This window comes from Chenopodium quinoa, unplaced genomic scaffold (genome assembly GCF_001683475.1).
Source record: "Chenopodium quinoa cultivar QQ74 unplaced genomic scaffold, ASM168347v1, whole genome shotgun sequence".
NCBI classification, from domain to species: Eukaryota; Viridiplantae; Streptophyta; class Magnoliopsida; order Caryophyllales; family Amaranthaceae; genus Chenopodium; species Chenopodium quinoa.
In genome coordinates this window covers 2,261,175-2,280,085 of record NW_018745068.1, presented here as the reverse complement: position 1 = coordinate 2,280,085, position 18,911 = coordinate 2,261,175, and the positions used below count along the sequence as shown (strand labels likewise).

Sequence of the window (18,911 nt, the reverse complement as noted above, 5' to 3'; positions counted from 1 at the left end):
TCAACTTCCCTCGTTCTATCAATAATCCCATCGCATGTTTAAATGTATGTTGGTAAGCCTTATTTGCGTTATCCTCACTCATTGTAATAGCTTAAAGGTAAATGTCGTTAATGACCTTAATTGGTATTGTGTAAGGGCTTCTTATGCCAATAGTAACTTATGTTACTTTACTGTCCTTTTGTTTGTTATAAACTCAGTTTAATTAATGTAATTTCAGCTGTTTTTTATTTAAAAAAAAAATCTAAAAAACTTACAAAAAATTGGTAAAAACTTTGGTGTGTGAAAATATTTAAAAATATTTTTAAAAGGTTTACTTGAAACCCTTAGAGCATAAATATCAAAGAGAATAGCTTTGTCCTCTCAAACATTCTCTCTCCTTACCTTATTTTGACACCTCATACTCTCTTTCATCCACCTCATTTCTCACTATCTCTTTCCTCTCTTCCATCCTCTTCCATTTATTTTTCCCACGTCAAATAGTATCCTCATATATTTTATACTATAAATATGGCCCCACCTTCAAATTTTATCTTTGCAAAAGATTATTTTTTATTGATTTCTTTAATGATAAGGTCTAATAATAATAATAATAATAATAATAATAATAATAATAAATAATAATAATAATAATAATAATAATTAGGATTCGATAATTAGCATGCATAATAAAAATTACCATACTTTACCAATATTTTGATACAATAACACATGAAATTAGGAATAAAAACACTAATTGATACACTAAAGTACAACAAATACAAGAAATTAAAGACAAATAACTAATTATCCTTACCGATATTAGTATACTCAAATCTTGCCCACAAATGTTCTACCAAATTCATATTTCTTCCATAATTATGATTATTTTCATCCATTACAAAAGAAAATTATAAAAAGAGAGGAAAGAGAGGAAGGAGTGAAAAAGATGAAAAATTAAAGTGCATAAAAAATGGCCAAAATTAGGTTCATTTTATAGAGAAAAAAAAAATACAACCGTTGGTAAAATTAGTTTTTTAAAATATGTTACCGTTGTGATTAATTACCGTTATAATTTTTTTTGAACTAGTAAAATTATGTAACAAAAAAACAAATAAAAGGTTGACACTTCATCTTCTTGGCACAAAGGACGAGGTGCTTAATCCTACACCAGAGGAGGATTGTTCCTCGAGGATCCTCTACATTACCCAACATCAAAGAGGACTATTTCAAATCAGCAAAAACCCCCCACACAAGAGGACATATATCCTCTTTGATATTTATGCTCTTATAAAGCCCACCTGTCTCGTAATTAGACGATCATATAAAGACCCGTCCCATTTATTTATCAGACGGATCTAACCGATATTATAACTATGGCGGGTTATGGCTTTTCAAAGGCCTCATTCTTACCTCTCTCAGTTATTTCATTGAAGCGCACTCAACGTTCTCCATTGAAGCGTAGTTGACGTTCTCCGATGAATCTAGTATCCCCCATTGAAGCAGCTTCTAAGGTAAGTTGTTTGTTGTTGTTATCATCATATCAATTTCACAATCTAGGGTTTATATTTGATATAATCTAATTTAATCATCAGTGCTTTAATATAGATTGTTAATGATGGATATGAAACTTCTCCATTATAAATAGGCGAAGGTTCTTTGACTCTGAATAGATGCTTTAAAAGCTTGTTGGCCTGATTCAAACAGCTGAAGCGAATATGCTTGGGAAGTGAAGGGACTTGTGTTGAATTTGAAATATTCTACACTATTATAGTTGAGATAGAATTTTTTCGGGGCTGCAAATAGGAGGTCTTGAGAACTAGAATAAGTATGAAAAGAGAGAGCTATGGACTATTGTTAGGGATGAGATTGGAATTGAATGTAGGAAATAATGTAGCTTGAGGTGCTTGTTAGTTTTTATGCAAAAGTCTATATTCTCTTATGAATAAAATTAAAATAATTAAAGTAAATGATAACCGGAAGATTCTATGGAGAAAAGAGCTGACGCCCACTAAGACTAATATATCCACAATCACATTCCAAGCGGCAATCAAACGAGGTTGTGAATGTGAGATGCCAGAGAATTGATATGCTGGACTAAGGCTAGGTCTGCTATCATTCCCTCTTGGTTTAGTTCCATTAATCACAGAATGGATAGAGAAGCAAATCAATAGCATCCATAACATCTTAGATGATTATTAGGAGTTTTGCTAAAAAGAACATCTTTGTGTAGTATTTCCTTTTCAACTTCTTTGGAAACTTGTTGATCTGATAAGCTAACGTTAAGATACAATTCCCTAAAAATAGAACAAGAAACTGAAAAAGAAGGGCTCTACAACTCTTCATGTTTCTTCTAGCCTTTTAGGAGATTGTTTATGCTTTTCGTGTAACTACTCCAGTCTGTTGGCTTTATCTCATGTATAGTCCTCTTTTGAGCGAAACTTCTACACCTTCATCAAGCGATTCTTGAGGGTTGTCTAACTCTAGCCAAAAACCAATTCTTAACTTTTTGAATAAAACCTTTTGCCGAAAGCATTTTCTTTAAGATTACACAAATGAGTCCATGTTAACCTTACTAAATCTGTGATTGGGAGGAATCTGTTAGAATCTATTATATAATTTAGCATGATTTGATTTTCAAACATCCAATTGAACAATCTCAATGCATGCGTGGAATGTATTACTCCTTTGTGAGAAAGGTAATTTGTGTTTTTTTAGCTTTTGGTTTAACATACCAAGAAAAATTTAAGGGGAAACCTGTAGTCCTCATCTGTAATCTCTTCTTTTATTCACAGATCACTATGAGAAATTCAGAATTGCATGTTACTTGTAGAGTAGCTGTTAGGCTAGTCACACAACATTCAAGCTATCAACTTCTATTTATATATATTTTTTAAGTGTTACACTTGCCTTAGTCTGCTAATTTTTTTTTAAAGTGTTGCACTTCCAATTTTGATAAACTAATACTCCCTCTGTTTTATAATGTTAGTCCCATTTAGAATTTTTTGACTATTAAAAGTTAGAGGGAATCTTCTAAATTTTTCTTTATATATAAGAACAAACATAGTCATTCGAAGTCTAGTTTTATTCGTCTTGAGGAGTACATTATTAATATCTAATTTTTATAATTTTTGCTAGTGTGAGATTAAAGATATTTGCAGTTAAAGATTTGCATCGATAATGGGACTAACATTATGAAACGGAGAGAGTACAATTTAATACTTTATCTCTCTCGGTACATGGTCCCCACTTATTTTTATTTTATTTATTTATCTCCTTTCACATCCGTACTTTACATTTTCTTATACCTCAAGGACCCCCCCCCCCCCTTATTACTTATTACAATAAAGTCCATTAAACCTTAGGTGAAGCATGCAAGATGTACCAACCTAAGGTGTACTTGATGTTTCCTTCATCTTACACAATTTTTTTAGGAACTTTTAAATTAAGCAGGGAGTAATAGCTTGTTTTCACTAATATTTACATAATTTGGCTGAAATCATCACTCTTAACATTTTGTACATTGTACTTCAGGGGCTAAAGAGTTTGAAGCCTATCCCGAAACTTCTGTATTCTTTGATATGTTCATCTTCAAGTTATGAAGTTTGTCAAGACACTTGTAACAACAGTGCTTCTGAAAATGGTCTCAATCTCAAACCTGAAGATATGATTACTCTCTCCAGTATCTTGTTTAAAGAACTTCATAAAAGGCTACTATCTAGCTCAGATTATCCATCCATGGATCAAGATGTTGGATTGGATGTAACGAAGTGTAATGGGAATGATTCAAGGGAAGAATTGCTTCTGCTTCTAAGATGCTGTGTTCTCTTGGTGAGGTTGCATCCATATGATCAAATGCTTACAGAGCAATTTAAGGCTGCTGTTGCTTTACTGCACAGATTGTCTTATCAAGGGATATTGACTTCAAAAACAAGAGGATCTATCGGGTTTAGTAAACTGAATACTTCTCAGAGTGCTTATGGTAGCTGCACAAAATCTTACGCTCCTGATCTCAAATCCAAATCATCTAAATTATACATGCGTTTTTTACAACAAATGTTGGAGGTAAATATACAAAACTCTATGATATTCACAAAGCTGTATGAGTTGCTAGCTAAGAAGTGGGTTTGTGAAATATGAGCATGTATAATTGATGTTGATTTAGGTGTTTAAGATGGCCAATACTGTTGACTTTCAATATCTTGTGTTGTCATTCATCGCTTGCAATTTCAGGTTGTCTAAAATACTTTCTTTTGTTAAAAGTTTATTTACTGCTCTTACCACCATTAATAATCCTTGTAGTTATCACTCCTTACACTTCTTTCTATTTGTCATGCTCATTACTTTTATGCATATTGATGGATTTCATTAATATTAGTTTAAATTGCACTGATAATGTAAATTAACAATATATATTGTATGGATAGTATACTATAAAGTGGCAATTAATATTGCATTGGTGGTGTTGGAATACAAACTGGAAAATTAGACTAAAATGCCTTAAAAATGTTACAAAATGGATTTATTAGAAGGGACAATTTCTAGGACAGGAATTTGAAAGAGCTTTTTTTAAATACTGTAGTCTGTAGACTGTGCTTGTTTGCTGAATGTATTAGATTACAATTTATGGATTTTGACCATCATAAATTCTACCAATGAGGCTTTCTCTACCAGTCTCAAGCCTAGATAAAGGAAGAGGGTTGCAGTAGGGTTTTGTCAGCCAGCCTAAAAGTCTTCGCCACATCTCATGATCATGAACCTTAAAGAGGGGTTGAGAGCACCTTAGCATGTATGAGTTGATTTGACAAATTTTGAAGTGCTTGTACTAACTCAGTCTTCTGATTTTTAAACTGTTAATCATACCATAATTGTATTATCATAAGAACAATGTCCGTGTTATTCCTTATTTAGTTCCAACTTGGAGAACTTTCCCTTTCTGTAAAAAATTAAATCATGCTTAACATTATGTTTCCGTTCCTAAATTTCAAGCTGTCAACTCACACATTCTATTACTATGAAGTATGAATGAATCTGGCTATTCCAGATTTTTTGTACAACAATTTATTTTCTGGTTTATGTGCATGCTTAATTATGTTTTATGGAATAATATAAGTGTTCAGCTAATTTCATGTACTTTATTTACCATGTAACATTTTCTGGTTGGCCAAAGTTATTCTGTCAGAAACTATATTTTATATAAGATGTATGCCCTTCCAGTTTAAGGCCCTTATTTCCACTTATTTCAGGGTTAATATGTTCAGATAAGTTTAGATAAGAGTTAATAAGTTTAGATAAGATAAGTTTAGGAAAAATAAGTTCAGATAAGTTGTGATAAGGGTTAATCAGGGCTACCCAAGTTTAATTTATAACTAAAATAAGTTCTAATAAGGGCTAATAAGTTCAGATATGATCAGATAAGTTCATATATGATCAGATAAGTTCAGATAAGTAAAAATTAGGTGAATAGAACCCACCCTAAGTATACCTCATCATCAACTTGTTCTCCATGATACTGCCACCCACTTCCCTATCTTAAGGTAATGAGTGTTTGCAGCATCGCAGAATCTAATATGGAGTTCTCTTTTCAGGTTTATTTGGATGAGATTTTTGCAGACAGACCATTCCGAGAGTGTATTGCAATATCAGACTCTATATCTTCCACCTGCCAAAATCTGGCTGTGTGGTCTTCTATAAATATTGAGAGTGTTCTTGAAATTGGTGCTGCTCATTTTCTTTTGTCATTTTCTGTAGAAGGCGTCCTTCAAACTTTTATTGAAAGTCTAATTTGGACAGAAAAACCTTTTCTTTCTTCTCCTGAAGTGAGCTTGGCTGTGGCATCCTCATTAATTAATCACCCTGTCATGATGTCTGCTCCAATACCTCTCCTTTCACATCTAATATCTTTGGTGTCCGAAGTTATCGGCATATGGGTCAGTCCAGAGAAGGTAGTGCCAGAGTTTAGATGTGTGAATATATATCTATCTACGTTTAATGATTCAGTCAATTTGTACTGTGAACACATGTCTAAGTTGATGACTGGAAGTAGCCCAGGGAGGATCGTCCAACGACATTTTGAGTCTCATTTCCACTCAGTGGTCTATGATAAAATTAACTTCATGCTCGTTGATTTGGATAATGCATGGAGAGGACGAAGCACCATGATGTTTAACATGACAATATCTAGCATGGCAATCGATGCCATATCTTACATAGAGACAAATATCTATATTGTTGATAAAACTTACAGAGATGATTTGCTTTCCTTTCTTAGCTCATTGATAGCAAGACTTATTTCAGTTGAAGTCGATGAAGTTCTATTGCAAAATTTCAAGGAAATGGCTATGCAAGATTTTTGCCTGCTTGCTTCAATATTAAAATTGATGAGTTGCTCTTTGTTGCAAGCTACTCGCTGCTGTAATGAGAATTTGAGTTGTTTAATATCATTATTGAAGAGAAAAGATGTACTTCCATGTCACAGCTCTCGAGCTGATCTGATGAGTTCCTTTGCACAGTACAATCTCCATTTACCAGTTCAAGTTCAACAGTTCATAATTAATGCTTTGAAACCATATGTATCAGAAGACGAAGAATATGAGTTGTTTGTTCATTTTTCTAGCCTTTTATCATTAAGCATAGTGAGTGGATTGCACATACTGGTGCGTGGATGCTTATTTTTCATGCTGGTTCTCGTGAATACTTTAGCTCTGAGATCATCATCAATTAAATCAGGAACAGAGTCACCTCTATGTGTATTTTCACAGACCACTGTCATTAGCCCTGTTGAAATTCCTCCTAAAACAGGTTTTTCTGATATATCTCGAAAGGTAAATGCATGTTGTTTCTATTAATTGTATTGCTAGTATGTGTGTGTATGTAATTTGATCTTCTGAATAATGACAGTTTTGTGTACCACAGAAATGCAGCCTCAGAGTTGCATCAAACTTTCGAAGAGAAAGACGGATATTGTTCAGGTATATGATCTATGACTTAGTGCCTATTTGAAAAGCTAAACATTTAACTGTTCTGTAATACTTATATATAATCTCCTGTAATGTTTATGGTTTTACCTTTTGGCTATGAATGTTTGATGGAGTTTTTTTGTTATAAATCATATTTGTTCATAAACCTAATTTAGTCGGCAAAAGCCTATATTAACTAAAGTTGTCAGGTCCAGGAATCTCTATTGGGGTGACATTATTAATATAGGGATTAGGGAGTATCAAGTATGTGGGAAACCTATATCATAATCTAACAAAATTGTCAACTCCATGGATGTCTTTTAACCATAAAATTAAAAGGCTATATGGCCTTGAAAGGTGTTTTCTGCTTGCACCCTCCTCCATAAGCTAGATGTTTCACAGTTTCGGCTGTTTTTCTGTAATTAATCCCCTACACCACTCTATGGTAAAATGATCTCTACAATTAGCAATTCTGAGCCAAAAGACCAAGGTGGTTGTTTTTGTGGAAGCCAGGATAGGAAGCTGTGGGCAATTTGTATCATACATCAGCATTATATGTAACTTGGGACTACCATTTTCTGAACTGTAAACATCTTTTAAGAGTGGTTTATACATTCAGGTATATATTAAGGGTTTGAAGAGATGAACTAGCAAATGAATGCTTAGCTGCCTATATTGAGGCCTTCTCCAGTTTATTATTCACTTTCTTTTTTTCTTCCCCCCCCCTCCCTCCTCTTCTAGAATTTTGGAATTTGGGCATCTTTACCGAGTGTGATGACTCATTCTATCAATTTCAGTTCATCAGCATTTAGAGACAATATGTGTATCTTCGTTTATTCCTAAGTTTATATGCTGTGGCAACTTGAAATTTTGCGATAATTCCTGCTAGTATTCTTCCGCCATGACTTTGATGTGATAATTTTTGAACCCAAGTATTAGTTGTATTATGCTGTATGAATAACGGGGACATTTTCTGTAAACCTTAGGCTCAATGTTTGGTGACTTCTCTTTGAATTAGAAATTTAGAAGCTTGTGCAAAATAATGTTTTTCTTTCTTGCGCTGCTTTCATAAGATTAGAAAGATTTATCGTATTCCTTCTACCCTCTTCTTCCTTGCTTGTTTTAGAGTTAGAGGGATGTTGATATTTTCTGCATTTCTGTTGTGTTTACTATCTCCTGTAAATCAAGAAGCAAGTGTAAAATACAGAAGTAAAAGCAATAGAAAGGCTTGGTAATGTTGAAAGCCACAATTGTAAGTTTATACACCATTTTGTAATAATGGGAGGAGAAGTGAACATGTAGATGGTACATAGGATCTTAAAAGAGCACATCAATGTCCTGTACCTTTGCTCTCTTTTCTATCCCATTATTTGTAATTTAATATTTCATTTCATACTGTTAAAATTGATTTAATACCTTCTCAGATTAGTTATTTATCTGTCTCTTGTCAGGGACTAGAGGTGGCCAGTGGGCCGGGTTGGACCCAGCCCACCCTAACTCGCACGGCTGGTGGGTCACGTGGGTCCGACCCGGTTTCAATCCGGCACAGCCCGGCACAGCTCGGATTTAATCCGGGTTGTGTCGTGGGTCCAAAATTTTCGACACAACCCATTTCAACCCAGCTCAGTTTAACCCGTTTGATTCGACCCAAATCGCACAACCCGTTTTGACTCATTTAATTCGACACACCTAGCCCGTGAACCCACCTAACCCGACCCACCTGGCACAACCCAGCCCGCACGGCCCACCCGCACGAATGACCCACCCAACCCGCACGAGCCAACCCACCTAACCCGCACGCATGACCCACCCAACCCGCACGCATGACCCACCCAACCCGCACGGCCGGCACAACCCGCACGGCCCGCACAACCCGCACGGCCCGCACAGCCCGCACAATTCGCACGACCCGCACGGCCCGCACGGCCTAACATCCATTTTAAAAAAAAAAACGGCTAGTTTTTTGTATCTAACGGCTAGTTTTTTGTATCTAACGGCTAGTTTTTTAAGTGTATGATCATCCATTCTATTTTTCCTATAAATACCAATTCCATTTCACTCAAATTTCCACACAAATTCAAGCTTTCTTTCTCTCTTACTTAAAAATTCTTATTGTTCTCAAATTCTCAAGTGTTATATAGAGTTATATTTTTGTTAAAAAAAATCTCCTTAATATTATTATTAGTATTCTTAAGATTCTAAAAAAAAAAAGTTCTTCTCCATATTATAATTAGTAATCATACAAAAAAAAATGAGCTCAAGAGGAGGAATGGGAAGGAGTCAAAGTGGTGGTCGAAGTGGTAGCCAAAGGAGTGGTGGTGCAAATTTTTCGTATGAAATTAATACGGAAAATTTAAACCAATTTGTCAATGAATATGGAGATTATGGTTTAGGAGATAGGCAAAATATTCAAACGTCTCCACCACAACATTTCTCCCACGAGTCCCACCAATCATCAAGTTCAACTATGCCACCTCCATCGCAACCAACATCTCAACCTTCATCTCAAGGTAATTTCTAATTAAATTTTTATTGTTATGAATATTTAAAAAAACTATTATTAATGATTATAAAGTTAGTTTAGTTTCCAATTTTCTATGATTTACAATTAGTTAATTACCATGAAAAATGCGTTTAAATAAGTATAATTAAAATATTTAAAATTTAAAAGCTTATTTTCATGAATAGCATTTAAAAATTAATTTTAATAATTTGATTTATGAAAGGTGGTGGCGGTGAAAGTAGAGGTCGAGCACATTTTTCTTGGGTGTGGAAACATTTTGAACGAGTTGAGGTCACACCCCCGGGATGGCAACCTGGTCAACCAAAGAGGTTCACGTGTACATGCCTAGTTTGCAAGGCGCTAGGTGCAAATGTCAAGTCATATAATTGGAAAACGGGAGATGGAACCGGAACCTTGAGTCGGCATTTGCAAAATAAACACGACTTGTTCGAAAATGGCCCCCGTCCTTCGGGGGGTGGCGTCCAAACACAATTGGGTGGATACATGAACCAACCCGGCGGAGGTACACCTTTCATTTATAATAAAGATAGAATGATTGATGAAATGAGTACTTTAGTTATTGCTAATGAATACCCTTTTAGTTACGGTGAAAATGCAAACGTTGAGCATTTTAATAAAGTTGCATTACAACCTGCATTTACTCGTGTCCCCCGAAATACCCTAAGACGTTATACACAAACTTCTTATTATAAGTATAGGAGTGGTTTGATTGAATTATTTCGTACTTTTGATGGTCGTGTTAGTTTTACAAGTGATACATGGACTTCTAGTTTTGGCGAACCTTTTCTTTGCATTACTGCTCATTGGGTGGATGATGATTGGTTTATTCAAAAACGTATACTATGTTTTCAAGCTATGGAAGAAAGGCATACCGGTTTTAACATCAAAGTTCGTATTTTGGATTGTTTAAAAGAATTTCACTTGAATAATAAAGTTTTTTCTTTGTCTCTTGATAATGCAACTGCAAACACAAAGTGTATTGACTATTTGAAAAATGACTCCGAGTTGAATTTGTTGTTGGGTGGTAGTCTCTTGCATGTTAGATGTTGTGCTCATATTTTGAATTTGTCTGTTCAAGAGGGTCTCGCTGAGTTGCAACCATTGCTAAACCCAATTAGAACAGTTATAAAATGGATTAGGATTACTCAGTCAGTTAGAAGAAAGTACATAGCTATGTGTAAAGAGAGAGGTCTTAAGAAAAGACAATGGTCTATTGATACCCCTACCCGTTGGAATTCTACTTTCAAGTTGTTGAGTGATGCTATAAAGTATCGTGATATTTTGACCCAACTTTACAATGAGACTCGTGTTGATCCTACTGAGTTAATAACCGAAAGTCATTGGACTAATGCTTCTTTTGTTCGTGATGTTTTAAATGCTTTTGATAGTGCAACTCATATTTTCTCTTATATTTATGAGCCTAACGTTCATTTAGTCATAATTGAGTGTGTTAAAGTTGTTCACACCATCGAAGAGCATATGAAGATTGATGGACTTCGTCCCGTTCTTGATAGCATGAAACGTAAGTGGCATACTTATTTTAGTGAATTTCCAATCATTTATGGAATTGCTGCTATTCTTGACCCCGGTGTCAAAGCTGAAGGTTTGGAAAATCTTTTAGAATTTTATTATACAAGTTTAAGTATCGATTATGATGTTAGTGAATATATTAACAAATGCAAATCTGTTTTGGGAGACCTTTATGATCATTATGCATCTATTTATGGTTTTGATTTGGCAACACCAACTACTACTAGCACTTCCGATTCTAGATTTGGTTTTCTTGATAAAGTTATGAAAAAAAAACACAAAGCATCTACATCATTCTCATCATCATCTTCTTCAACACTTGCTATTAATGATTATTTGTCATATCAACATGAGACCAACAACAACTTTCAAATTATAAAATGGTGGCAAGAACATAAAAAAAGTTTTCCTATATTGGCGAGAATTGCAAAAGATATACTTGCAGTTCCCGCTTCATCTGTTGCTTCCGAGTCTGCTTTTAGTGCAGGTAGAAGAGTGTTAGATGAAAAAAGATCTCGCTTAACTCCGGAAAGCATTCAAATTTGTGTTTGTAAGAAAGATTGGGATCAAGCTGAAAGAAGAACTCAAGGTTTAAAGGAAGACGAAGACGATGAAGATGATCCTGTGATGATATTGGAGTCGTCAACGGATGATGCAGCTTCCGGGGATGATGATGCAACAAACATGGGTGGCTAGAAAAGTCTAAATCAGGTACGCTAAGAACTACGTGGGCTTTGATTCTTTCGGGATACGTAGGCAACTTATTTTTCGAAAATTACAATTTAATTGCAAAATTAAATTTTAGTTTTCTAAAGATAGGTCCAAGCCCCCCCCCCCAAATTTCAAAAGAAGTACAATATAAGAACTACGCTGGCTTTGATTCCTTATTTTATAATATAAGGATACGTAGGCATCTTAATTAAGAGCAAGCCATCAAATTGTTAATTTTGTAAAAATTAAAACACCACACAACCCACCCGACCCTAACCCACGAACCCACCCGACCCTAACCCACAAACCCACCCGACCCTAACCCACCTAACCCACAAACCCACCCGACCCTAACCCACTAACCCACCCGACCCTAACCCACCTAACCCACAAACCCACCCGACCCTAACCCACTAACCCACCCTTCGACCCACCCTAACTCACTAACCCACCTTGACCCGTCTAACCCACGAACCTAGCTCGACCCACCCATGACCCGTCTAACCCACAAACCCAGCTCGACCCACCCACGATCCGTCTAACCCACAAACCCAGCTCGACCCACCCACGACTCGTCTAACCCACGAACCTAACCCTGGTGTGTCCAACTTCTCCGACCCAACCCACGACCCGGCCCACCCTACCCTACGTGTGTCGTGCCGTGTGTCATGAAACCCCAACCCGCGACCCACCTAACCCTAACCCAGCTCGCACGACTCGCACGGTGGACACCTCTATCAGGGACTATAGAGCATCTGAAATTTCAGACTTGTCAGATGAAGAAACTTTGCAATGGGGAAAGTTTTCTTAAGTGTTTGATAACGAATTCTAAAGATATTGCTGAGTTATCTGATTTTATCGAGTGCAAGCCATGGAGAGACTACAATGCTCGTCTCTTCTCAAAATCTAGAATACAGTGCAGGAGATTGCAAGAATCTGCAAGGCATCTGCGGCTGAAGAAGACGCAAGTTCATAATTCCGTGAAACGTGGAGGCAAAAGGAAGTGTAAAGGAAAGTCTGTAAAAGTACGAAGTATTTAAAAGTGAACGTGTATAGGTGTGCGTATCTATGTATAAATTTTGATATAAAGATTTACCTGGCAACCTTCTCTTATGGAAATATACCAGTTGATCCCAAAACATAAAGGTCAAAGTTATGTCCTGTCTCTACCTCAACATCATTAACACCATTAAGAATATTAGGACCGGCTTGCTAATCTAGTTGCTACATAGATCAACAACACTTCATTAAACAATATTTATTATCCTAACTAAATCCTAGACAAATCTAGTGACAAGTTCAAAATCAATCCACGGGGACTATGTTAGATGATCTAGATATTTACGGATTTAAATATTCCGTAAGATCAAGTGACTGAAATACCTAGGTTGAGGCCGCTTCTGACTAGTGAGTAGGTAGATCTTCCTTTAAGTTGAGAGGTAGCTAAGCTTAGAGCTATGTTTCCAGGCTTAGATATGACATAAGTTTAGAGACCTTTTGGACCCTACATTCACAAAATGTGATAAAATTAAGGTTATGGGCACCTTTTCTCTTGATAATAATATAGTCCTTTGAGTCTCTAACTGATATTGTAGTCCTTTAAAGTCCACTAATTACTAATCTTGATCCAATTTTGACTAGTGGATTACTTGTATTCATTAAACTTCCTATTTAGATCAAACTGTAAAATTAAGGTGTCTATTGTAAACAAATTTTTTAATGTTGAAAATTGAGTTTCGTATGTATGATCTGCATGGTTCGAGTTATTGTTTTGGTATTGTTGTCACTCATATGATTTGTACCCTTTCTTATATGATTGTTCCTCAAAAATGTATCCACGAAAATTTTTATAACATGTAGGCTTGTAAGCATGTCACCATTCTAATAGGAAGTAAGTCCAACTTTTATGCTAATAGGCACTTGTGAACGATTTTGTTACATATCGAAGTTAACTACTAGGTGCTTTACAATATACGTAGTTACACTTTTACTCACCTCAAAATGTTTTGTACCGTACAACAACTTTGTCTTTCTATATGCATGACTTTGAACCTCTTTTAACGCATTAAAATGCATCCTGCATCATACATTGGCCACATTTATACCCTTCTACTACTCACTTGATCATTTGTCATGGTTTAACTAAAGCTCCGAGGCCGGATGACATGTCTTCAATTTTTTTTTTTCAAAAATTCTGAAGTTTTGTTGGAAAGGATGTGACTCATAAAGTCTTGAATATTTTTGAATAGGGGGAAGGTGTATGTCATATAAATCATATCTTTCACTACATAAGAAATCAGTTAATCATAACTCCTTTTGTCTTCATTTGAGGAGGTAATAGTTAAACTAATAAGGTAAAAAAGGAATAGTTAAATAATATCTTGCACCCCATAATTCTTTCCTTGATCATTTTACTAACTAGTTTTGTGTCCAATTCGAGTTGTTTATTGAAATTCTAAGATAAACTTTTTATCTATATGCCAAATTTTAAAACATTTAATTGATACAAATATGTAAAAGGTGTGGATATCATATTCCTCAAGTTGACAATTAAATTTAGTTTTTTCTTAGGTGGTGATGAAGCTAGTAGGTGCCTTTTCCCCTACCAATCATCTTTGTTTTGTTTTGCAGAGGGGATTATACATGGCTTTTGGGTTCTTTAGATGCATTTCATGGTTGTATAGCTCAAGTTAGTGAGATTGAATTTTGGGATCTACCCTTCAGTTTGTTGAATTATAGTAATCTATACTATCTATACTATTACTTTATAAAAGGAAGTTGGAATGACATGTGTCCCCTTCCTGTTTTTTCTGATTAAAAAAAATATATTTAACAAAAAAAAAAAAAAAAATTAAATAAATAAATAAAAATTTACAAATACCTTAATTTTCAAATTAACTTTATACATGAAAATTGATCATGCCTTTACAAAAAAAAAAAAAAAAACACTAACTTATTTCAAACTAACTGTAGATTTAACTTTAACAGTTATTTAAAAAAAAATTGTGTGAATAATGTATTCTCAAACTTACAAAGGTGACGCTTCAGTTTATTTTTAAAATGTAAATACAGGGATGCACTACTACAAAAAAGGCAAAGAAACCTGTTCAAATAGGCCTAAGAGACCTTCTTAGAGGCGGTCTCTAGGTCACTGATCTCTTTGCTAAAGATATCTGTTCAATAGAAAAGGTCTCTTTGTAATTAATAAGAGATCTGTTGAGTAAGGGCTTGTTTGACATCGTTTTTTGTTTTCAGTTTTCTGGTTTTTTTAAAACAAAAGACCAAAAATAGGAAACAAGAAAAAGATGTTTCCACTTTTCTGTTGTCAATTTTTAAAATTACAATGAATTTAATAAATTTGACTAATTTTTTTATTTATTGTATGACATATATCATATGATTTGAAAACCAAAAAACCAAAAAACAGAAAACCACAGTGATACCAAACAAACCCTAAGATAACAGGTTTCTTTTCGTGTGCATACATTACAAATTCAAGAAGGGAAAGAGACCCGTTATTTGATATAATAGGTCTTTTTGGTTGGTATGAAAGAGACCTGTCATAGTAAACAACGGGTCTCTTTCTTCTTTTTTAAAACAAATAAAAAAATAAAAATTCTCATGGTATCTTTAATTATTATTTTGAAATTTGAATTTCATTCCACTACTAAAATTGGCGGAAACACAATAAATTACACAAAATTATTAACTTGCAAAAACATATTATTGAAATTTAAAAGAGCAAATTACTACTTTACACTCCGTAACATTTACAAGTAAGAACTTGTGTAAATAGATTTACAAATTTACAATAACTTAATGAATAATTTACAAGCAAGGGGTTACAAAAGTTTACAAGTATAAGTACTCCATGGTGCATCTTTTTTTTGTTTGACGGGAACTCCATAGTGTATCAATGGCGTAAACTTGTAGTTATGAAACGCCTGTCCAATAAAGAAAGTATATTGATAAATCGCGCCCGGTATTTACTAGGTAACGTCCGTATTTTAACACGACATTACAAACATGCCCCCTTTTAATTTTACCCTAACTCTTATCCTAATTTACTTTTATCCCTTATAAATTTACCCTATTTTATTTTACCCCACTAGCCACCAATCAGCCACCGCTATCAGACAACCACCAGCCACCATTATTCATAAAAAAAAAAAACTTTATTAAAAAACGATTTACACAAGCAGTGAATGGACGATTTTGCGGAATTGACGACGCCACCGGAGAGGTCGCCTGTGAGTACTGATGAATTTCTATAGTTTTTTTTTTTATTTCGTAATTGCCAGAGAAACGCCTGAAAATTTAGAATCTACCATGGTAGGAACGCCTGAAATTTTAGAATGTCCCACGGTAGATTCAAAAATTGCAGGCGTTCCTCACATTGTATTTTCAAATGTTCATAGGAACGCCTGAAAATTTAGAATCTACCATGGGACATTCTAAAATTTCAGGCGAACCATGGTAGGAACCTGAAATTTTAGAATGTTCCATGGTAGATTCTAAATTTTCAGGCGTTTCTTCCATGGTACATTCAAACAATTCAGGCGTTTCTTTGGCCCGACTTTCTTAAATTCCCACCACCGGCTCTTCCTTATTATTATTATTATCGTATTTATGTCGTTGATTATTATTATATTATTTTATTTTTATTATTATTATTGTTGTTGTTGTTGTTGTTGTTGTTGTTGTTGTTGTTGTTGTTGTTGTTGTTGTTGTTGTTGTTGTTGTTGTTGTTGTTATTATTATTATTATTATTATTATTATTATTATTATTATTATTATTATTATTATTATTATAGGTTCTTAAGCAGTTTGTTTTGTGGTTTATTTTATATAGGATTCGGAATCAGAAAATGGTGGTGATGGTGTGAATTATAGTGGCCATTTTCAAATCGACACAGTGTTTCCTAGTTATGATGCTACTGTTGAATGGGCAAAAGAAATTGCCCGGCCAATTGGATGTATATTCGTCTCATCATCGTACAAAAAAACCACCGATGGTCGGCTGTATCGATATTTGGCTTGCAATCGTGGTCGGAAGAAAAGGCCAAGAGATTTGGAGAATGTGATTCGCAAGGACACTAAAACCAAGTCCGTCGGGTGTCCTTTCTACATCAAGATTTATTACAAGAAAAGCACCGATGGTTGGAGGATCTGTGCTAAAAATGATGTAACCGGCACCCACAATCATCCATTCATTGTGTATCCTGAAGGTCATCGACAAATCAGCGGTCTTAGTCCAGGTGCGAAGCAGGTTGTGCGTAACTTGACAAGGTCAAAGGTTGCGCCTCGTAATATCATGGCAACCATTATAGAGCAATTTACTGAAGATCATCCAAACATCAGGCATATATACAATTGTACAAGTGACATCAGAATGGAGGATTCTGAAGGAAAAGGAGTGGTTCAACAATTTCTGCATTTGGCTAGAGAGAGTCACTACATTTATTGGGTTATGACTGATGACATCGGTGTTTTACATCATGCATTCATGGTGCATCCGATCACGTGCAACTTGTTACGCACATATCCGTACGTGATTGGTATGGACTCTATGTACAAGACAAACAGATACAACATGCCATTTTTTGAGATAGTTGGGGTTACACTGACCAATTAGAATTTCCTTGTTGGATATGTGTTCATGAGAAGCGAGACACATGCTAGTTATTGATGGGTGCTTCAGAGATTGAGGGATTTGATCGGATACCAACTGGAGCCATAAGTGTTCTTAACTGACCGTGAGCTTGGACTTTGTGTAGCATTGAAAGCCGAGTTTCCTCACACTGCGCATTTACTTTGTAGGTGGCACATTAATAAGGATGTCGAAGCTTATGTGACTGGATTGTTCAAGGAAAGGACGGTGGGTGCAAAGTTCAAAAATGGTAGATGGAAACGAGTCATGGATGCTGCATTTGAGCCGGAATATGAGTTAGCCTTGCAGAGATTGAAAACAAGTTGGGGTCGGTATCCGAAAGTTGTGGATTACGTTGAGAGTACTTGGCTTTCCCAGAAAGAGAAATTTGTGACGTGTTGGACGAACAAAGTTATGCACTATGGTAACGTTTCTACATGTAGGGTTGAGAGTCAGCACTCGGCGGTCAAGAGTTGGATGGAATCATCGACAGGTTTTTTGGATACGGTATGGGCTCGAGTGCATTGCCAGATTGGAAATCAGATCGTTGGAATACGTAACGCTTTGGAGGCTAGTAGATCTAAAGTGGGTTAGAAGTACAGGCACATGCCGTTGCAGCGGCTTAATGAAAAGTTTCTCATCATTGTCTTTCTGTTCTTTACGATGAGACGAAAAGAATAAGAGAGTTAAGTTACGAGGTGCATGTGCGTTGCGGTTGTGCTCTACGGATCACCCATGGGATACCATGTGCTTGCCAGATTTATGATTCAATGCGTGATATGAAAGGGTTGTATTGCAGCCAAATTCATCCATTTTGGCAGAGCCTTGTCATTGGTGATAGTGTTGATATACCGGAGTTCGTCGATGAGTCGGCAGAAGAAGCAGCACTTTTTCGTTCCCTTGTCGATGAGGTTTTGGCTAGTGACCCTGTTATGGTTCGGAATATTTCTCACATCATTGAAGATGAGCTGCATCCGAATCATTCAGATCTTAGAGGAGCCGGAAGTGAATCTCTCAACACGAGGTGGATCACAGGATCGTTCTACTAGGAGTGATCGTAGCCATTTCGAGAATGTTGAGCGTAACACAAGCGGTCGTGGAGGGAGAAGGTCGAGACAACATAATTCAGGGAAAAACCGTTAAACTGAATCCGGTATGTTTTATTTTTTTGTAATAATTTTTTTTATAACATACATATCTATTAATTGTTGATTTATTTTCTACCAATTACGAATGTGAATTTTTAGGAGGAAATGGATTCAACATTGAACAATGTAGGTACGCTCACTTGCTCCCAGGACCTATATTGCCTTACATAACCGGATGGAATGATGTCATTGGTGATAATAATTGCGGCTTTCGTTGTGTTGCCTTCTTCTTCATGGGTGATCAAGAGAAATGGAGATTAGCTCGACAAATCATGGCTAATGAGATCACCGGTTATCCACACTTATACAATAGGATTTATTATGAGCCAGGTGGTTTGGATTTTGAGATACAACGTATTCATTGGAGCGGTGGCCCATGTGGGGAAAGACATTGGATGGTAGCCTTTCAGGAT

The 18,911-nt window shown here is 35.6% G+C and overlaps 2 protein-coding genes across 2 annotated transcripts; both read left to right on the top strand.

Annotated features, from left to right (window-relative positions):
- The first annotated feature begins 1,338 nt into the window (after window positions 1–1,338).
- Window positions 1,339–12,839, top strand: LOC110709514. Its single transcript, XM_021887736.1, has 5 exons — window positions 1,339–1,490; window positions 3,511–4,041; window positions 5,565–6,800; window positions 6,892–6,947; window positions 12,442–12,839. The coding sequence occupies exons 1-5, from the start codon at window positions 1,455–1,457 to the stop codon at window positions 12,509–12,511; spliced, it is 1,929 nt and encodes a 642-aa protein (XP_021743428.1). The 5' UTR covers window positions 1,339–1,454; the 3' UTR covers window positions 12,512–12,839.
- A 3,365-nt stretch (window positions 12,840–16,204) lies between these two features.
- LOC110709498 lies at window positions 16,205–17,944 on the top strand. Its single transcript, XM_021887719.1, has 3 exons — window positions 16,205–16,240; window positions 16,553–17,258; window positions 17,478–17,944. Exons 1-3 carry the CDS (start codon window positions 16,205–16,207, stop codon window positions 17,942–17,944), a joined length of 1,209 nt encoding a protein of 402 aa, XP_021743411.1.
- The last annotated feature ends 967 nt before the right edge of the window (window positions 17,945–18,911 follow it).

Bases quoted from the DNA above. Each gene is read 5' to 3' on its own strand.
- LOC110709514 (XM_021887736.1), top strand. From the start codon at position 1,455: ATGAATCTAGTATCCCCCATTGAAGCAGCTTCTAAG. The intron at 4,042-5,564 runs GTAAATATACAA...TTCTCTTTTCAG, and splicing joins TTTTACAACAAATGTTGGAG to GTTTATTTGGATGAGATTTT. The intron at 6,948-12,441 runs GTATATGATCTA...CACCTCTATCAG, and splicing joins GAAAGACGGATATTGTTCAG to GGACTATAGAGCATCTGAAA.
- LOC110709498 (XM_021887719.1), top strand. From the start codon at position 16,205: ATGGTAGATTCTAAATTTTCAGGCGTTTCTTCCATG. The intron at 16,241-16,552 runs GTACATTCAAAC...TATTTTATATAG, and splicing joins TTTCAGGCGTTTCTTCCATG to GATTCGGAATCAGAAAATGG. The intron at 17,259-17,477 runs GTATGGACTCTA...GACTTTGTGTAG, and splicing joins CACATATCCGTACGTGATTG to CATTGAAAGCCGAGTTTCCT.